Source organism: Cyprinus carpio, chromosome B12, assembly GCF_018340385.1.
Source record: "Cyprinus carpio isolate SPL01 chromosome B12, ASM1834038v1, whole genome shotgun sequence".
NCBI classification, from domain to species: domain Eukaryota; kingdom Metazoa; phylum Chordata; class Actinopteri; order Cypriniformes; family Cyprinidae; genus Cyprinus; species Cyprinus carpio.
This window is the reverse complement of record NC_056608.1, coordinates 9,190,729-9,212,160: the sequence shown is the minus strand read 5'-3', so window position 1 is coordinate 9,212,160 and position 21,432 is coordinate 9,190,729. Positions and strand designations below refer to the sequence as shown.

The following is a 21,432-nucleotide window of genomic DNA, read 5'->3' as shown; positions in this document are numbered from 1 at the left end:
CAATTATTGCATATGCAATAACAGTTAACAGTAGGCAATTAAAGTCACAGTTACAGTAACTTAGGACAGTAAAGAGACCTTTCTACTGACTCTGAAAATCATCAGAAAAAGATGCCATGGGTGCTAGGGCTGGGCGATATATCGAATGATATGATCATGCGCATCTAGTCAGTAAATCTGGTTCCGTGATTACCGCTAAATCGCCATCACCTGCTTTCAAATGGAGCGGCATTTAATAGATAGAGCCATATATCACTGACATGCTATGCAATATCGCGTTCATTATCGCAGATGAATCACCTTCGATAATGAACGCGATATTGTGTAGCTTGTCAGTGAACTACGGCTCTGTCTATTAAATGCCGCTCCATCTGAATGCAGGTGATGGCTATTTAGCACTAATCAGGGAACCGGCTTTACTGACGAAATGCACCTGACAATCACATGCGATATATTGCCCAGCCCTAATGGGTGCCTTCTCATCTGCATGAACATGCCGTATTCTTGCTACAGGGAGGCATAAGGACTGCATATGTGGCCAGAGCAATAAACTGCTATGTCCGTAATTTAAGACACCTAAGACAGTGCAACAGGGAGACAGAAAGAAGGACAGCTGATTGTCTTTGCTGTGACAAACCACTTGTTCCCCCAGAAATGTGGGACCTTGCAATTGCCTTGGTGGAAGGGTGAGGTAACATCTCAAGAATGAACTGGCAAGTCTTGTTCGGAAGATACTCACTTTGACTTTTGATATTGAATTGTTCAGGGAATAGTTATTCCATTTCTGTTTGGCAAATGCCTGTGAAACCTGATCATTTTATGTCTCCGTTGTTCAATCTTTTTATGTTCATACAACTGATTACACATGCTAAGGAATTAACTGGAAAAAAAAAGCAGTTGAATGTGAAAGGATGTTTTTGTTTAATTGACCCTTTGCAAAGAGCTTGATTGACAGGCGATCTGACCAATCATAGCGCCCAATGCACCATTTTGTCCGACAAACAAATCAGATAGGAGAGTGGACTTAACTTCAGTGGACTTAAACTTGAAAAATGGTGTCTACTGACATCTTTCCGTGGTTAAAATAAAATACCTTCTGTTGTTCATTCATGTTTATTGTATGCTGTAAGTAGAAAAGAGGAAGAGATGATCGGTTCACATGCCGCTTGAACTGATGCAATACAGTGATCTGTCACGACACATTAAAAAGCCACAAAACTGTATTTATTGTTTTAATTTCTTAGAAAGTGACAAAATGGTGTTCAGATGCCATTAAGTCCATGGTAATGAGGAATGGCTTGATTTCATATTGTAACCAACCTGCCTGTATCTGTTCTTCTTTCTCTCAGCCCATTCATTTTGGAATCCCATTTGTTCTAGACCTGGAGCTCAATCAGTATGTTCAAAATCCCACTAAATAGCTAGAAAATGTAACAAATAATTACTACTAAAAAAAAAAAAAAAAAAAAAAAAAAAAAACACTGTATGATTTACTTTGAAACAATTCTCGCTCAGAAATAGCTAGAAAATTTAACAAATAATTACAAAGAAATGGCAAGTAACACTTTGATTTAAACATTACATTTTAAAGAAAGAATGAAATTGTATTTTCTTGTAAAACAGTAACCTGTTTTTATTTATGATTTCCAAAAGTAAGGTCCTTCTCAAAAAATTAGCATATTGTGAAAAAGTTCATTATAACCCAATATTATTATTCCTTCTAATGACATTTATGTGTGTGTCTGCAGTGATCTCTTGTCGTCTAACTATGTTGAACGCCACTTCGATGTGGATGGGCAACCTTTTCAGAGTCTGGTAAGGAAAATAATATCCCTTTTTTTATTTGTATCCCTTTATTTTGATTTTGTTAGAGATTAATATTACATCCCCTGTAGCAAATAATATCTTAGCTGTGGTAATATAACCATAATTATAATTCCATGGTAATATGGCTTTATTAGTTTTTGTTAGGGACAAAGATCATAATGATTTTTGAATAATATAATAAGACGTAATTAGCAAATTCTTTAATAGCTGTAGTTCACAGCCTGTCTGAATGTAAACTTCTGATGTATCATATGTGGGTCTGGGAATATACCCACTCCCTTTCTTAGCACTCGACTTTGATGCAGCAAGGCAAAGGAGTCTGGGAAAGCATCCGCCCCTCCTGTTCAGTGTCAGCCACGTTTGGCCAATCGCTACGTTGTTGCTATGACAACTGCTTATAGACAGTTCTAGTCCACTTTGTCCAACTGAGTCAGAGAGAGAGAGAGACACAGAGACACACAGGAAGAATGAAGCATTGAGTGGAGAGGCTGAAGTGATTAAGCAACTACACTGCAGCAGAGACACAGAAACCAGGACTGCAGTGCAGAAAACAACAGCCAGACTGGTAGAATGAATCCCAGCAACATTTGAAAATCTACCTCAGATACACCAATCACAGCACTGACATAAACGTCTCCTACGCGTTCAAGCGTGTGGGCGTCCGCTTACAGACCCCACGGCTCTTAAATTTGTTTTGTGCTGCGGATATGATGAATGATTCCCTAAATCCTGTGTCTTATCAAAATGATGTAGCTGTTACTTTGTTAAGTGATCAGATACAACATTTTCACCAATAGAGTGAAATAGAAATTCAGCAATAGAAACCAAAATATCAGATTTGAGGGGAAACCCATTTCACACCAGACAGGAAGAAAGGCATGCTAAAAGCATTTGATGGACATTGGAAAAGTGATCTAATGAATTTTAATGGGGGATGTTCCCGTGGTTAGTGTCATATTTGAGGGCTGTTCACTGTGTAATCATTTCACTTCGATACAGTGTGTGATTGTGAATGTGTGTGAGATTGCAGGGAGGAGAGCACTGTTACTATCACGGTCACGTGAGAGGAGTTCAGAGGTCATGGGCAGCTCTCTCCACCTGTCATGGCCTACAGTAAGCAGCAACACTTTATCTGCTTCAACACTGCAAAGAACAAACACACTCAAGTATTGTTTTACAGTTGTTTTCAACAATTGCACTGGTGACATCAACATCAAAAAGTCTGTTTGGACATTGTTGGAAAACTATACATTATGCGCTTGAAGAGTAAGACTGGGGAAGATACCCCTTCTTAAGAGCATTGTGCAGATATTAGATATTTAGCCCCGTTTCCACCGCAGGAAACTCGGTGTGTTTCCACTACAGGAACCAGGATCTAAATAAAGTTCTGGGTAAAAATTTGACCCTCAGAAAATCCCTGCTCTAGCAAAGTAGTACTTTTTCAAAGGTCCGGAACTTTCGGGGGGCGGGACTTGGGCACTGAACATGCTGATTGGTTGAGTTCACGCAGCATTGCATTTCAACCCCAATTCAACCACCATATATTCGCATAGTTTTCAAAATAATACTGTTATTGTGTCATGAAATGTAGTTTTAAAAGCATTTCAGGCGAGAATGTAGTTGTTTAAAACTCAAATCTGCAGTTTATTTATAAAGACAGCGCCTATTTGAAAATGTGCTTTGCCAATTTCGGAGACGTGAGCTCCAGGCGATCAGCGTGCGCACAGTGCTCATGTTTCCCGATGAGAGCAGCCTCAACACAGCTAGTCTTTCTGATATTTACCACTGGCTCTGATGTCTTTGTAGTGGTTAAACATAAGATATAATTCATTTTGGGTAAATGTAACAGGTGATCTTTTGGTCTTTATTCTTTTAATCTATTAATATGTTAAAATGAAAAGAGGCAATACTGTTTAAGTACTCTTTGCTAAATGAATTGCCGTAGCACAAAATATAAAATTAGCCTAACTTTTACAGAATGTATAAATAACTTTTGATATCATACTTATTAATATTTATATATTTTTAATTGTCTTTAATGTAGAATGCTAAATCAGCTCTTCGATGTGAAATTGTTTTGGAAATTTAGTTTAATAATTGAATTACTGTTGACAGACAAAGCAAATTCACAATAAAATGGATTAATATGAAAGATACATCCTATGGCTTATATATAGACATATAAATATATTTACATATTTAACTGAAATTAGAATTCAGTTGAATTATTTCACTCAATTAGCCTATAGGTTTTAAGGAAAAGCGAAGATTTAAATAAACAAAAAACTAGTAACAACATGCCACTTGGGGCCTTCTGTGCCAATTCAAAATAAAAACTATAATTTAATATAAAAATAAGTTGGCATTCAATATAATGAAATGTCATAGAACACTATTTTACAGAGATACAAAATTAGATAAATTGACCTATTGAATAAATCTCACAAATTTATAAATTCAGCTGAAATTACAAAAAGGTCTTTTAAATAATGTTAACAGATACTTTTGATAATAATAATAATATATTAGCAACTGTGGAAATTAAGATTTACTGAGATTAAAAAAAATGAGTAGCACTTTATTTTAAGGTTCCCTTGTTACACATTACATGTACTTAATATTATAAAAAACAATAAATGATGCATAATTACATGCAAGTATCCCTAAGCCAAACCCTAATCCTAGCCCCCTAACCATCTAGTAAATACATGTAGTTACTTAATATTACTCAGTACTTAAAAGTATAATTACATTGTAACAAGGACATCTTAAAATGCTTTGTTAGTCTTAGTTCATAGTACCACTGAACTATGAACCCCCAGATCCCACATCCCCAGGTCCTTCCACCCCCCCTCCCACTAACATACGATGACATGCACCAGTCACTTTGTGCAGCATTGGTCTGCTCACTACCTCATTCACCATGGAACTGACGTCATTCTACCACCTCATCAGTCAGTTTAAATAAAATAACTGCTCTTGAGGCCTTTTGTCACTTTAATCAGACTGAATAAGCTTCTCTTTTTTGCACTAAAAAATCTTTTTATCTGCACTGTTTGTTCACTGGTTTGCACTCTATCTGCCATGTGCCTTGCGCTGCTTTATTTAACTTTATATAAATTATTTTTATTATATGTCTTTTTTACATTTCCTTATTGTATAGTTATATCTTATATTTTATATTTGATCTAGATTTTTAGGCTGTACTGTTAGTGTTATCTGTATGCACCGGGGGTCTGAGAGTAACGCAATTTCGATTCTCTGGATGCATGTACTGTACATGTGGAAGAATTGACAATAAAGCAGACTTGACTTGACTTGACTAGTTCATGTTAATTACTACAGTTAAGTACATTAACAAATGGAACCTTTTTGTAAAGTGTTACCTAATAAATCCCTATCAAGTCTGCATTTTTAAGCTGCATTTAGGTTGTTGTCATTGGAGTGTCTCACATTTGTGATGTTGGTGTGTCTACAGAGGGATGTTCTCAGATGGCAGCTTTTCATACGGCATTGAGCCTTTGCACAACAGCAGTGATCAGGTCAGTATGCAGCTGAAATATTCATCTCTCTCAACTTTCTCTTGAGGAGAATTGTCACTCTATCTGCCTGTTGCAGTCTGGAAAAAATCACGAGTAGACACACAATCCCGAGACAGAAGAGACAGCGAAGCACTGAATATTAGCCACATGCACAGAAATACGCATTACTGTGGTTGACTGACAGGTGAAACCACAGACGTCTGTATGTGGGACGGAGGTGAAGAGCAGAAGGAGAGATGTCGAGTGAGAAAATATGAGACAGAGCAGCTTATGCATGATATTAGAGTAGCACTGCATTATGATATCGAAGTCTGTTAAGAAATTTGATATAAAATGAAGATTGCCTTGTTTTAGAACAATAAGCAATATCTGCTATTATTTTCAAGGCAAGTGATTAATTTGTACCATTTAATTTAGATACTAAAAGTACAAAGAACATATTTCTCAGTTTATCATGACTAACAAGACTATTCCGGGTTAAATGTGGATTAAACTCTGTCAACAGCATCTGTGGATTGTGTTTAATTACCAGAAAACATCATTCCATTCGTCTCTCTCATTTACAGTTATGCACTTGTGTTGGAAGCCTACCAGGCACGGCAGGTAGAGGGTGTATGAGCAGAAATGTGACACTTGTATTTTGGTTAAAGCACCCTCGTTCAATTATCTGTTTGGCCTTTCAGTTGTGATGCTGTTTGAATGGTTGTTTTGAGGCAAGGCTACTTTTTCAAGATGGAGCAATAAAGAGCACTGCAAAGATGTATTTTTGTAGGCATCACCCTGGTTCCCTCAAGAAAAACCCAATATGATTTTTACACTTGCCTTTGGATTATTGCAGAAAATAAATTCTGTGATCAAGTGTGTGATTCTCTTCATCATGATAATCCGAAACACATTTACAATTTTTTACGAGCATTTACTAAATGCAGGCTTTAAACAAACTACACCATAGTCACATGATTTCACCATCACTAAGCTTCTGACAACTTTTTTTCAGTCTTTAAAAATAAATAAATAAATAATTCCCCCCAGACAGTTTGACTTAGAGTTTGCTTAAAAAAGTCACAAGGAGGTATTATGTAGTTTAAAATACTGATGTATTTTATGGTATTGATCAAAATATCTTGAGCTTGACCTTATTTCATACATTTAACCAATAAACCATTGACTGTATGACGATGGAACGGGAAAATAAACTTGTTTTCCAGATTTGACCTACCAAATTTCTGTGGGAGGAGTTTGTTCCAAGACAAACAGAGCCACTGCAAAAGTAACCACATTTATTTTAAGCATAGTTGAACATGAATCAGTTTGATGACTTCTATTTGCGTAAATTGAATTACCTTAGAATTACTGTGACACAACTCATGGTGCATTGACAGTAGCATGCCAAAGGTGTTCAGATGATAAAATGCAGAGGTATTTACTTTCCCTTCCATTGATTTAAGTATCTTTTTTCTGATTTTTTTTCCTCGTTTGTCTGTATTTTTTATCTGTCTCTTCATTACTCTCTCTCCACTCCTCTTTCACTTCTCTTAAATGGGTCATTTTCATAAAGTATTTAAAGCCACATGTAAAGTGTCTCTTTCTGTCTGGGTAGATGGGAGATTAATAATGGATAGTCGAGTAATAGCCTTACAATGCAGAGCCCAGTACATCAGTGAGCGTTTCATCTGCAAGAAAATGTTACCCAACAACAGGATACAATTCAGCCAGAGATGAGCAGATTCTCACAATTATGAACACAATTTCCATGCCAAAATATATGTACCAAACAGCATGAATTTTCTGCATGACTTCCTTAGGACTAGTTAAGGGTGTGGCCTACTTTTCTCAAAAGGAAAAGGAAAAAAATTGTGTAAGAGACATGTCTGAAGAGGCATGTAAAAATTATTGCTGATCAAACAACAGCTGGTGCTTTATATGTGGAAATATATTTTGCATGACCTCTATCTTCAGTACAGCCTGCTTTAAAAAAGAAATCAAGTATATTTCAAAATATGGGCTTAAAAGTCCTGATGATCTTGAATAAATCCTAATTTAATGAAACTTCAGAGACACTAGGACATTCTGAGGATTCCAAAACACATTTCTTTAAAGGTGCATCACAACTACAACAAAAACACTAACTATTTTAACAAGGATGTTGAAATTTACATACATTTTCTATCTCAGATCAGATGACATGCTTATATACTAATCCAGCAGCTAATACATTTATTTGTGAGTTGCTGAATATTATGGAATTCTCCTCCTCTGAATCCCAAATCAATAGGTCATGTTGTTTTACACTTCTGCAAAAATTTGTAAAAAAAATTGTCTAATTCACATGACAATTGACTTGTATGACGAAAAGTTGTGAAAAGTTACCAATTTTTATTAATTTAATCAAATTATGTTTTTGGTTGTGACACATAATGACTAATTAATACTTGATGTGTGTGAGCGCAATATCAAAACTTCACTTCCATTACACATTTCAAATTTCACCCATTTCTGATGCCAGGGGGGCGTTATAACTTCAATAAACCACTAAACCTTTGAACTGCACATTTATATTTAGCAGCAGCAGCTTTTTTCCCTGGTTTTATTTATTATGTTACTTTACTAAACGGTTTGGACACCAGTAATGGTCGATGGCAGCTACTTGAAATCTTACTAGAATATCCCATCATGTGACTAATGTCAAGTTAAACATGCTGCATACAATATTAATGATGGTTTCATAGGTAATCGTGTGTGATGCACTTTCTGATCTTTATGTCAGACTAACACGACTTCCATTATTCTGTTACACAGGATGCAAATACTCATGTTGTATACAGAATGGCAGACATCCGGTTGAGGCCACATTCCTCAGGTAAAATACAGACACCCTCATGTCATTTCAAAATGATTGTCTTTCAAGGAGTCACACATGAACTCTGTAATGACTCTCATGAAAAACTGACTGAACAAATTAGAGACTAGGTTTTTTTTTTTTTGTATGGAAAAGATCCACTTGGACAAATGTCTTGTGCTCTACAGGAAAAAGAATGCTTTTATTTTCAAGTGAACTCTTCCTTTAATACAGTAAGACATATGCAGTCTCTGTCCTATATGATCTATATTCAGGTGGTTTTCTTCTTCATTCAGACCATGTCTGCTTTTACATCCTTCCTGATCTCTCTCTTTCTCCGTCTGCTGCATATTGATTTTCTGCATGGATACTTTTTCAGTAATAGACATCTTTATCGATCCACTGAAAGCTGATGAGTGGTAACTTTTTGTTCGGGATGGTTTTCATCCGTATATGGCTGCTTCTCTTCCAGGAAGCACCAGGAACAGCAGTGACTCTGACATTAACACTGACCATCCCGTTTCTATGGAAACGAATGAGCCGGAGCTCACAGATGGGCTGAGACGGGCAAAAAGACAGGTGAGAGTTTTTATTTTTGACATCAGTTGATCAGTTTTTTTTTTTTTTTTCCTTTAAGATTAGTCATGCACAACAGGCTGCCGAAAAGGGCACCTAGAAAATGGTTTCAACCAAAGGCGGACCACGGTAAAGTTTTTGTACCGGGTAGAAGAATTCCTAACTAAGCCCTGCATGCTTATGTCATAGGTTAGTCTTTATTAGGTGTCTTTCACTTTCACTACCATCTCAAAAGTTGAATAGGAAAACTAGTAATGTTGTGACATATTATTACAATTGAAAATAAGTGTATTCTATTTAAAAAATGTAATTTATTCTTGTGTCAACAAAGGTGAATTTTCAGCAGCCATAACTCCAGTCTTCAGTGTCAAGTGATACTGAAATCATTCTAATATGCAGATTTGCTGCTCAAGAATGTTTTTAAAATTATTATTATAAATGTTGAAAACAAAAAAGTTATACTTTTGAGGAAACTGAATAAAAATATGAATTTCTTTTTGTACTTACCCCAAACTTCTGAATGGTAGTGTATCACAAAAGCAAAAACAAGTAAAAAGATCCTTTTAAAGTTTTCAAAAGTTTTCAAAACTGGTTATAATAAGATGTGTTTCTTGAGCACCAAGTTCAAGAAGACTAAAGACTGTAATAATGGCTGCTGAAAAATCAGCTTTTCCATCACAGGAACACATTGCTTTTTAAAATGTATTCAAATAAAAACTGTTTGTTTAAATTGTAATAATATTTGATCATATTACTTTTTTTACTGTATTTTTGACAAGTGATGTAAGATTTTAAGATATTAAGCACATACACACACACACACACACACACACACACACACACACACACACACACACACACACACACACACACACACACACACACACACACACAAAAACAACAATAACAACAACAAAACTTAATGACTCGTAACATTTGACCAGAAGGAATGACTAAGAAGATAGTGAAGATAGAAGAAAATAGTGATGACTAAAATGAAATAATCCAGTTTGTTTATTTGAAATTATTCGTTTTGTTAACTGTTGAACTAATTCACCAAATCAGACTGAATTGTCTGGTCCGTTTGCGTCTCGAGTCAGCACTGCTCCACAAGTTACGTAATCAAAAATTTTCAGACATGTTTGACAGTCACTCCAACTTTAAATGAGCCGGTATCCTGGAGTATATGCTCATATGATGCCAGTGGATTTTGCTAACTCATAACTACCAGTGCTCCATTTACTCCAACAGTAAACTAACTGAACTAGGGTTCCATAAAGGGGAGGGATATTTCTGATTTCTTTTGCTGAACAGCAGGAAGTATAACATCAGTTATTATACCATCAGTTGATTACATCAGTAATGGATCCGGCTCACATAACAGTGATGTGGTGGCATTAGATGTGGACTCAACAGTACTGTACATGCTATGACAGGCAGGTTTCAAATGAAATTTTTCCACTGAACGCAAACTGTGTACGCTATTCTGTGTCATCCGTGACACAAGGATATGTTTTCTACATGTATTAATGCTTTGATTTGAACAAAGACAGCGCATCCGTGCAGCGTGGCTGACACAGAAGAGCGTATGCTGCTCAGAGGAGACGAATTGTTGAATAAAGTCATTATTTTTGTTTTCTTTGCAAAAAGTATTCTCGTTGCTTCATAAGGTTACAGTTAAACCACTGATGGCAGATGGACTATTCTGACAGTGTCTTTCATAATTTTCTGGACCTTGACAGTGTAATTTACTAGATAGTCAATGGGACAGTCACAAGCCTCCCGGTTTTCATCCAAAATATCTTATAAGCTTTTATGGGTTTGGGGATAAGTGATTAATGACAAAATTTTCATTTTGTGGTGAAGTATCCCTTTAAATCATTTAATATTTCTGTATTCAAAATTTTATATTTAAAACATTAATCTCCACATGAATTTATGAATTAAATTGCACTCATACCACCTCTGAGCATCATTAAATGTCTAAAAATGCACCTACAAGCCACTTTTGTGTTCTTCTGTGCACCCTCTGTAGTACAAATGAATTTTTTATTAATATTAATTTCATATGATTGCTAACTTATTTGTCTCATTCTACTTCTTATATTCTTTTAAATAGAACTTTTAAAAAGGTTATAAACAAATTATTGAATTTGACAGATGAAAATGATGCCATTGCAAAGGTAAAAAGAAAATACCTCTGTAAGTCACTTTAAGGAGTTACATGTCACCTCGTATTAGGAAGGCTAATTTGTTTATCAGAATTTTTTATTATTGATCAGAAAGTGCTCCTAAATACAAGAAGAAAAACACTGCTCTTAAACTGGGTGTGTGACAGGTATGGCTATGGAATGGGGTTTGGCTGAGGAAAGTTTTTCAGTCAAAAGATTCTTTGTTTGTTTTAACCCCTGCTTTCAATATATGACACTGTCCTAACCACATAACCATTAAACACACTTAAGTGAAAGCCACAACTTTTAACATTTTCTAATTCGATTCCTCAGAATGATAACTCTGCCGCTTTAAGTTTTATCATTGAATCATTTTCTAAATTAAATTACTGAAAGTCTACCACGAAAACCAGGTAACATTCACAATATGCACACATTCAAACATTATCTTTAACCATGGTAAATACAACTTTCAATGTTTCTTTGTCTTTGCCCATTACATTTACAATTAGCAATAACATTGTGTGAAGAATAATGTAGATGACATTCAAAATGACAACATTTTATGTAATAAACACTCACAAAGCTTTCATGCTCAGTTGCTTACATCTTATCTTACATTCTTTAACTATAAGAAGTGCCTCAGTACAATTCCTGCTCAGTTTCTGTGAACATTTAACCCTCACATTCTTTGATTTCATTGGTAATCTCAGACATTTAGACACTGACGAGTGCTGTTATACTGTGCTGAGTATGAACACATTACAACCATCCCCACCCAAAATATAATGTCAGAATTATTGATGGCAAAATTATATCTATAAAGGGATTGGACAAAGCACTAGACAAGACAAAACACAACTCAAACATGACTGAACTAGAGTTTACTCAGATAAATACAGGTGAGAAAGCAAGAAAATGCACAAAACAATCTGGCAATGAGAAAGATAATTTTTTGTAAATACTGCCAATTAATGGTTTGGTTCGAGACCCTGTTTTTCGGTTTTATATACAAGATACCCCTTGAACAGACTGTGGGACGGTCAGTGGGTGTGACGTCTGAGGCTGAGACAAGCTTGTAAAAGGGTTGTGAAATCACTATGTTCACACAAATCATTCACATCAGAAAAAGACAAAAAAAAATGTGTCAAGCTGTGGAATGGTGGGAGGGTAGAGGTTGGGAAAAGGGGAGGGAGTCACACAACAGCAAATAAAACACAGACCTACAACTCATTCAATATGCAGCTGAATGAATGTCAAAATGTGGGTGAAGACAGTTGGGGGGGTATTTTAGAAATATGTCCAACAACTCACCTTCCATGTGTCCTAGAAGAGAGGCAGCGAGGCCCAGTGGCCTACCCACCTAATATGGCCAAATTAAAGAGGATAACCTTAATAATTTATTTTTATTTCACAACCTCTTCTTCCTCTATAATATCCAGAACTGCAATGCTGAGCATCAATGATGTCATTGTTATCAGTTTGAGGATCAAGGAGCACCCCTTGGTGAATGTCCCTAAAGCAAAGCTCAATATAATTAAAGAATATTTAATTATGTAGATAATTAACTAACTAGAAAATCCTTGGTCAGGTAAATGACAAGTATTTATTAACATTACACCAAAAGTTGTAGGTCGTAATGTGGACGAATGATTGACATTTCAGCACTTCATGAACAGACAGTGACTTAAGTAGCACTTAAGAGCATTCATGTGAAGTGCATATTTGGAAAACATGTAAAAAAAAAAAAAAAAGGAAGACGCAAAAAAAAGTCACCACTTTAAAAAGCTAAAAAAAAAAACCTTTTAAGAGTTCCCACTTGGAAATGCTACCATGTCAGTGCGTTATGCAGTGGAGGGCTTTTCTTTTGTGTCCTTTCCCTCTCTGCACAACATCTGTTCTTCACTACAGAAGCCATTTACCGGAAATCATTTTACATTGGTCTAATTTGACCTTTTTAGGCTGATATGCACGGGGCAACTTTTTGAGTAAGGTTGCTGGGCATCTTTGGTTAATGTTGCCGTCAACAGGCAACCAGGTGAGACACAGGGCCCATGACTGATCTAAAGTATCCAGACTGAAATTTGTTACCCATTCTTGATGGGAAAGTGCCCAAGCAACATTGCTCAAAAAAGTTCCCCGGCAAAATTGCTCAAAAAGTTGCCCCATGTATGATCAGCCTTACTTCAAAATAAAAGCAATATTGTAACTCGACAAATCATAAAACTTGAATGTGTCCACAAATGTAATAACATTTGCTATTCAACATACAGGATATGATAGATTCAGTAATACAGATTTCCAGTGACCAATTAGTCCAATAACCTTTTGAGTAAATCTCAGCCCTTGATATTCAAACAAAAGTTGGAAAACATAGCTATTCATACAAGGATACATCTCCGACACAAACTGCTGCTAATGTGAGCCCGACGAGAGCCGATGAGTGGAACACAGCAAACAAACTGAAGAAAGTCATCTCTAGCTAGTTTTAAACATTCTTAGACATGATAAAGCAACAGAATGGTCAAAGAGATCCACCTAGTGTACGTTTACATAGGAGTACAACTGAAAAACACCACGGGCAGATTAAAAAAAAAAAACGTTCAGTGTGAACGGCAACCAGTATCATGATAGTTTTTTACTGACTGATGAACTGTGTCAGATATTTCACTCAGTCTGAACAAATCGATTCACTGCTTTGAAAACTCATTTGGCTAATTTACTGAAAAGAAGGAACCAACTCAAAATAATTATTCATTTATGAACGAATGGCATTGTCGGTTTAGTCAACAGATGCACAGCAAACACATTCTGTGGTGTTGCTTCAACCCTTTAAATACATTGTTTTGCCTAAATCTGTGACTCCATGTGTCCCTCTACAGGTTCGGAGGGGTCCACGCACAGTTCAGAGTGAAACAAAGTATGTAGAGTTACTAGTGGTCAATGATTTTGAACTGGTAAGATCTCCTATTTAATTACTTTTTAGTTATTCTTTTCTGTATTTGTTTTTTTCATGTAATATTTGTTCTTGATGTTTCTTATTGTAGTTTGTACAGATGCGAAGATCAACCCCTCAGACAAGGAACTTTGCCAAAGCTGTAGTGAATATGGCTGATGCTGTACGTCCTGAAGTTTGACAGACATATTCTCATGATGTTCTCTTTGAGTAAGTACTGTAGCAATTTCTATACTTAACAAAACATCCTGTTAAATTCCAGATTTACAAGGAGCAGCTGAACACTAGAATAGTGCTTGTCGCCATGGAGACATGGTCAACTCAGAATATGGTTTCTGTTGGCGACGACCCTTTGGTGACCCTGCGTGACTTTATGAAATACAGGAAGGAGAACATCAAAGAGAAGAGTGATGCAGCTCACCTGCTCTCGTATGTTATGTTTCCTTCTACATACAGATGACACACTCCGGCTCAGTCACTGCATTTAACACATGCAATATAAATATACTGAATGTAAATATCCATTCAGTGTAATTAACACTGTGTTCTAACCTGTCGCAACACGATAAGATTCCAGCAACAAACAATTTGTCTGTCCACATCAGAAGTGAAACAGATATGAGACAAGACAAAATCAATCATAGCCAATCAGAAGAGCATGTAGATAAGTGCACTTACACTCCAGCAAAATAGAGAAGTACATAATGTAATTCATAAATATTAAACCATTTTAACATTATTAAAAATACATACTGACTGATACAATCTTCATCACAGAACAAACTTTGAGTTCACATTAATGTTCTAATGAGGTAATAATTTAATATAATTAAATTATTAATGAGGTATTTTAATGAGGTAAATTATGCATTGTCGCTTTTAGTATAAGATAAAAGTCATGTAAAGTGATATTCAAACTCACTTTACACACATTAGCACATAATCAGGGCCTGAGATTATCACTGTTGTAGTTTGTATGCTGTTCAAGCAACCTCAGATTAACATGGAAAATATAAATTTTATCGCATGTTGTAGTGTTGTGTCGCATCTGGTTGGGACACAGTGTTAAGCTCCATGAAACTGACTTTAGTTCATGTTTGTTAGCTTTGAGTTCATCTATATTCTAGTGTACATCCAAAAGTTTTTAAAACCTTGCACTTTCTGACAAATTGACCAAAAATAAGGTTCTAATTATACAGTATTTAATGCATTAACATTGTTACAGTGTTTATTCATTTTTGTTAACATTAGTTCATTGTAAGTCCACTAAGCTCAGGTCTATTAAATAACATTATACAACTTTTGATTTTAAAAATGTTGTTTAATATTGGATTTAAGATTAACTAAGATTAATAAATGCTTTAGAAGTGTTTTTCATTGTTAGTTTATGTAAACTAATGTAGTTAACTAATGTTAACAAATGAAACCCAAAAATGTTAGTTCACCCAAAATGAAAATTAAGCTGCGTTTTACTCACCCCTGAGGCATCCACCCCTGATTTCAGACGAATCCAGTCAGAGTTATATTAAAAATTGTCTTTGATCTTTCGAGCTGTTTCATGGCACTCAACGGGTGTTGCATTCCTTCAGTCCTTCAGTCCTAAAAAGCGCCCTTCCATAAAAATAAACCTAAATAATCATAAAAAAAAAAAATCACTTTAATTTAGCTTGAGCTCACTGTTGTAAGCTGAGCAGTTCTAGGAGCATGATGTATGAGGTCAGCATTTCGCATGCCCAGGTGAGTCTCGTGAAAACCAACGTTTGTTTACAGCATCAGAAGAAGCAAAGTTTCCTTACTTTAGCAAAGTAAAATCAGTCTCCTCTTGACTTATATCGTATTCCTCTGACATTCTTCTTTACAAATCCTCATTTTGTACTTCTAATTAGTGATCGTTGTTTTGTTTTGATCTCTCCACCGTGTTTCTGTGTGCATTACTTCTGAGCAGCGCATGCGCAAAGCTGACCTCATACGTAATTCCCCCGGAACTGCTTAGATTAAAACAGTGAGCGCAAACTAGATTAAAGTGATTATTGCATTTTGAATATGGATATTTTTCTTAAAAAAACGCATTGGTTCGCTACAGGAGGCCTTTGTTCACAACCCCGCCCCACCCCCGGGAGTCGTGTGAGACCCTTTTTTTTTATGGAAGGGTGCATTTATTTCACGTCTTTTGGACTGAAGGAATGCAACACCCGTTGAGTGCCATGAAACAGTTTGAAAGATCAAAGGCCATTTGTAATACAACTCCGACTGGATTCTTCTGAAAGAAGAAAGTCATATACACCTAGGATGCCTCGGGGGTGAGTAAAACGCAGCCTAATTTCCATTTTTGGGTGAACTAACCCTTTAAAATGCTCTTTTATATCCTTCCCCCTAAACACTTGCTCAATCAGAAATGCATCATTAGAGGAAAACAAAATAATTTCATAGGGTCTTATGCAATGCATTTGCATCGTGATAACAAACTCTTTAAGAAGCTTAAAACCTGAAAATGTTCTGGGTATTATTTGGCCTGTAGGGGACGCACATTTCAGAGCAGAAGCAGTGGCACTGCCTACATTGAGGGGATCTGCTCACCAACACGAGGAGGAGGAGTCAATGAGGTGAGAGCTAAAAGGCTGAAGCTCAGAGCTGCCAAATAGCAAAAAAGCAACACTGAGCTCAAGCAACACAAAATCACCATTTTGCCCTTAAGTCACTTTGTGAACGGGAATTGACCCTATTTTATTATTATAAATGACTAGTGTTCCAAAGAAAAAAAGTTTGTCTTCATAATCTCAATCAAATAATTTCCAAATAAATATCAAGGTCTGTTAATTTTCAACAATCATTTGCCAACAGTATTTCAGAAGGGAGCGAGCTCTGCAACTGGCTGCAGATTCACTTTCATTCTAGAATAGAACCGACACTTTTCTTTTTACTTTAAATGTTAATTCATTGGCTTTGTCCTATCCCAGTCCAATTTGCAGAGCCAACTATAATTAATCCAATAGTCTGTTGATTTGCATTCACTGTTCATTATTTGCACATTCCAACCAGCCTGACAAAGCAAAATTGGTTCAACCAGTGGTGTCAGATGAAGGGAACTGCAGTTCTTGACAATATCAGCATAAATCCTTATCAATTCTTGGTTTAAATGTAAAATTAAAACATACTGCAAGACACTTTGCATTAAAACATAAATAACTTTCATTTATCGTTGAAGACTAACAAGAATGATTTTCTTTTTGATTACTTATTATAAATGTCAATATACACATGACAGTCAGACACACATCATGCACCTTTGGCAGCTTTGGGGCCTAACTGATGTATTAAACTCTATCCAAGTTTCTTTTTGAAGGTTATTGGGTCAGCCCTGCTTTATAGCTTTACTGATTGGCTAAGGTCAGTACACTACAGACCAATTAGAACACTCTTTAGAGTATATCAAAGTTATATCAAAGTTATCACAAAATGATAAGGACTTTGCCTAGAATGTTTCCAAAATTCTTGGTTTAAATGTAAAATTAGAACATACTGCATGACACTTTGCACAAAAACAAAACCTAAATCACAATGAAATAACCATGTGTCATACTGCAAGACACTTTGCATTAAAACATCTGCTAAATGACTATTAACTTTCCATCTGTGTGTGCATGTCAGTATGGAAACGTAGGGCCCATGGCTATAACCTTGTGTCAGAGTTTAGGACAGAACCTTGGTATGATGTGGAATAAAGATCGTGCTACTGCAGGTAAACATCCTTCCACTCCATAAACAATCCTTCCACTCTTGACGAAATATGTCAAAATAAACGAGGACTGCTGACTGTTGTAATGAATGTGTGTGTTGTAGGAGACTGTAAGTGTCCAGATCCGTGGTTAGGCTGCATCATGGAGGATACCGGGTGAGTCATGTTTTTTGGTCTTTGTATAGGTGCATTTTTATTTTAATACTCATGCTAGATAAATGTGTGATGCAAGTGCATAAGCACAATCACAAATGTTTGGCAGTTGCATTGCAAGCATGAGGTCCCACTGTACATGATGTACTTGATGAGAGTTCTTTTAAAGGTTGGGCAAAATTCAGAATTGAGGAACTGAATTAAATTGACCATACCCCACAGGATGACAGAAAGAGGAATTTACTGAATTGCAATTTTAAAAAATTAAACACAGTTAATGCATTCTGGAAGTTCTCTTCCACCCTTTTTCAATAACGGTGAATAATTAAATATATTGAAATAAAATTTATGTAATTCTCTCTGCCTCTAAGATCTATAAAGCCTCAAACTCACAAATAAGGCTGTCAAGCCAACGAAGTTTAAGACAAATATATGTCAATTTCTTTGAATTTAAATGAAATGTAATTCTACTTCAGTACATTCAAATTTAAATTGCAATTCTGCATTGTTTTCTACCGTAATTCATATTCACTTTAAATTTAGGAATTTAATTTGAATTTTAACCATTCTAAATTCATTTCTGAATGGCACACAACCTTCTTGCATTACTGTAACCTGAGTCATAGACTTCAAATGTCTTTGCCGTTAAACCGGATTGTTACTCTTCAGATTGCTAGCTATACACATTTGTGAGATCCAGTTGCTCTGCAAGATTCTATCTGAACTGTTGCTTCATCATGGAGAGTATTTTTCAAGGTCATTTCAAGTCTTAATGTACACAAATTATTTTGTTTCTGTTGCACAACTGGTGGACCATATATTAGCAATACTGAAGTCATAGATTTTATACCTGGGATGACCCATAATGTATACATCGAATGAAGTTCCTTTGGAATAAAAATTACATTTTGCATACTTTCCATGTAAGGGTAACTGAACACTGTGAAATGTATTATGTCATCCTGGCAGATACTATCTACCCAGAAAGTTTTCACGGTGCAGTATAGAGGAGTACATTCAGTTCCTCCAGCAAGGAGGAGGGAGTTGCCTCTTCAATAAACCTAACAAGGTTTGTCTGGTACATCCACTACAAATGGGAGAGAAAAATTATTAGCATATATTTGCGACAACATTACAAGCAAAAAAGCTGTTTTATTGACTAAATAGTAGGGTGATTTTATCAAATGCTATGGTGCATTTTCACAGACAATATTCTAGCAAATTGCTAATCTTTGTGAAAGGACAAGAAGACATTTTACAATAGCAGATGTAATTTTATGGAGTGTTAACAACGCAATATGCTGAGTCCTGGATATTCAGCCTGCCAGTCACAATGATGGTGACATAAAAACTTTTGCAATTCAATGACAAAGGTACACTGAGCTTACAACTCTTTCATAATTAAAAAGAATAGCAAATATATAATCAGTCCTAATTATGCCCTGTACAAATCTGTCAGTATAAACTGTAAATTACAGTTTACCAGTGCTGCTTATGCCACATTGAATGCTGGAAATTGGAACCCCACTTCTAAAGCACCACAGACATCACACTCCCCCTTCTTAAGGCTCAGGTAAACTTTATTTTCATTGATATTCTTGAGTGTTCTCTGTTTATTCCAATACCATATTCATTGTCCATGAGAGAGATGGACCTGCTGCTGCAGACACTAATGTGTGAGTACCAGCACATACAGTAGCGCATAGGCACACAGTGCTTGTGCCTTCTGCACATCAGTACACAATGTTCATCTTGTGACAGTTGTGGTGGAGATCCAGTGACTTGAAGCATTGTAGAGTGTCTTCTATCTCCTTCTCCAGAGATCCTTATTCTGACACTAATGGAGCAAACTGAGTTCATAATCCTGGAAAATGAGAAGACAGCTAAAAGTAGATTTTTACAGTCTAAAAATGCTGGGTTAAAACAACCCAACTTGGGTTATTTGGCTACACAGTGCTGGGTAAATATTGGACAGAACATGATGAGTTATTTTGACCCAGCTGGTTGGATTAAATTTTCTTACCCAACATGCTGGCTTGTTTTGCTTAAGTCAACTCCTGTTTAAAAATGATTATATTGCTGGCTTAATGGGCTGGAAATTAAAAATCACACACAGAAAAACACACACTGACTTTAACTCAGCAGCTGGGTTGTTTCGTCGGAGACAGGCACAACTCAGCAGTTAGGTAGAAAAAAATAACCCAGCATTAAAAATTATCCAGCAACTTAGTTACAGAAAAACTACCAGCAGCTGGGTAAAAGAATATTTAAAATAACCCAGCAAGCTGAACCTAGAATTTGGGTTAAAAAATAAAATAACCCAGCACCTGGATAAAAATATTAAAAACAACCCAATAAAATGACCCAACAGTCCAAACCCAGCATTTGGGTCAAAAATAACCCAGAATTTTTTTTTGAGTACATGGATGTTCAACACCAATGAAAATTATTTAAAAAAAAAAAACCTGTGCCACTTATGCTGCAGTGCATGCTGGCAAATGGAACATCTCCCACCACAGACATCACAATAAATATACAAAGTAGCTTTAATGCATTTAACTACTTTTACCATATAGCTTGAACTGTAATTACTTTCTCTGAAGGATAGATTTAGGTTACTTAGCATGCTCAACACAGCATATTTAATTAAAGTATGGGGCAGTGACATATTTACTGTTGCTACAGTTGTTGGATCCTCCTGAATGTGGCAATGGCTTTGTGGAACAGGGAGAAGAGTGTGACTGTGGCTCCCAAGTGGTAGGTGGCAAGATAACTTCACACACATTTCCTTATACAATTTATTATATCCACACCCTGCCTTAAAGGGATAGTTCGCTCATAAATTAAAAACCTCATCATTTACAAACATTTGGCATTAGCCATTGACTCCAATAGTATGTAAAAAAAATATCATAGAAGTCACCAACATTGTTCAAGATATCTTCTTGTGTGCTCAACGGAGAAAAAAACTCATACAGGTTTGGAACAAGAGGAGGGCGAGTTTTCCTTTTTGGGTGAACTGTCCCTTTAAAGAGCGCTCATATAAGAGAACAGGAAGGTGGTTTTTGCAATGTTGTGTTAAGCTAATGGGATGTTTTTATTGGATGTGCATTCTTGTAGGATTGCTCTCGTGCTGGGGGTGCATGCTGTAAGAAATGCACTTTGACCCATGATGCAATGTGTAGCAATGGACTCTGTTGTAGCCGTTGCAAGGTAAGTGGTGTTAGAATTGTTCACCTAAAAATTTTAATTATCATCATCTGCTTGCCTTCATGTCATGACCAAGAGTTGTCAATCTCCAAATAGGACCAAAGGACCATCATAGTGGTAATTTTGGTCCTTTTTGGAGCTTGCCAGTCCTTGGTCATTAAGCATCATAGAAAATGTCCATAATACAATAGCTTTGTGTAAAAAAAAATTGTATTGTCTACTGAAAATTCCCCTCCACTGTTGCAGATCTCATGCATTTGCGTATATTGCAGCATGTTTCTTGTGTCACGAAGTGAATCACCCACCTAAAGTTTGAATATGCAGATGTGTGAATGAGATTTTAAGGCTATGGCAGAGAGGGCAGTTTTCTGTGAATAACGACTTAAGCCTTCTACACACTGCACGATTTAAGCAATCCTATA

General features: G+C 36.1%; 1 protein-coding gene across 1 annotated transcript in view; it reads left to right on the top strand.

Annotated features, from left to right (window-relative positions):
- Positions 1–21,432, top strand: part of LOC109099880 (disintegrin and metalloproteinase domain-containing protein 11-like) — a 44,070-nt gene that overhangs the window by 7,396 nt on the left and 15,242 nt on the right. Inside the window, exons 3-17 of the mRNA XM_042735233.1 lie at positions 1,350–1,396; positions 1,749–1,815; positions 2,858–2,940; positions 5,306–5,369; positions 8,169–8,229; positions 8,681–8,787; positions 13,838–13,912; positions 14,003–14,074; positions 14,174–14,340; positions 16,430–16,514; positions 17,560–17,650; positions 17,752–17,803; positions 18,770–18,869; positions 20,486–20,557; positions 20,921–21,013. Of these exons, the coding sequence (XP_042591167.1) occupies positions 1,350–1,396; positions 1,749–1,815; positions 2,858–2,940; positions 5,306–5,369; positions 8,169–8,229; positions 8,681–8,787; positions 13,838–13,912; positions 14,003–14,074; positions 14,174–14,340; positions 16,430–16,514; positions 17,560–17,650; positions 17,752–17,803; positions 18,770–18,869; positions 20,486–20,557; positions 20,921–21,013 (1,236 nt within the window). The remainder of the gene's footprint in view (positions 1–1,349; positions 1,397–1,748; positions 1,816–2,857; positions 2,941–5,305; positions 5,370–8,168; positions 8,230–8,680; positions 8,788–13,837; positions 13,913–14,002; positions 14,075–14,173; positions 14,341–16,429; positions 16,515–17,559; positions 17,651–17,751; positions 17,804–18,769; positions 18,870–20,485; positions 20,558–20,920; positions 21,014–21,432) is intronic.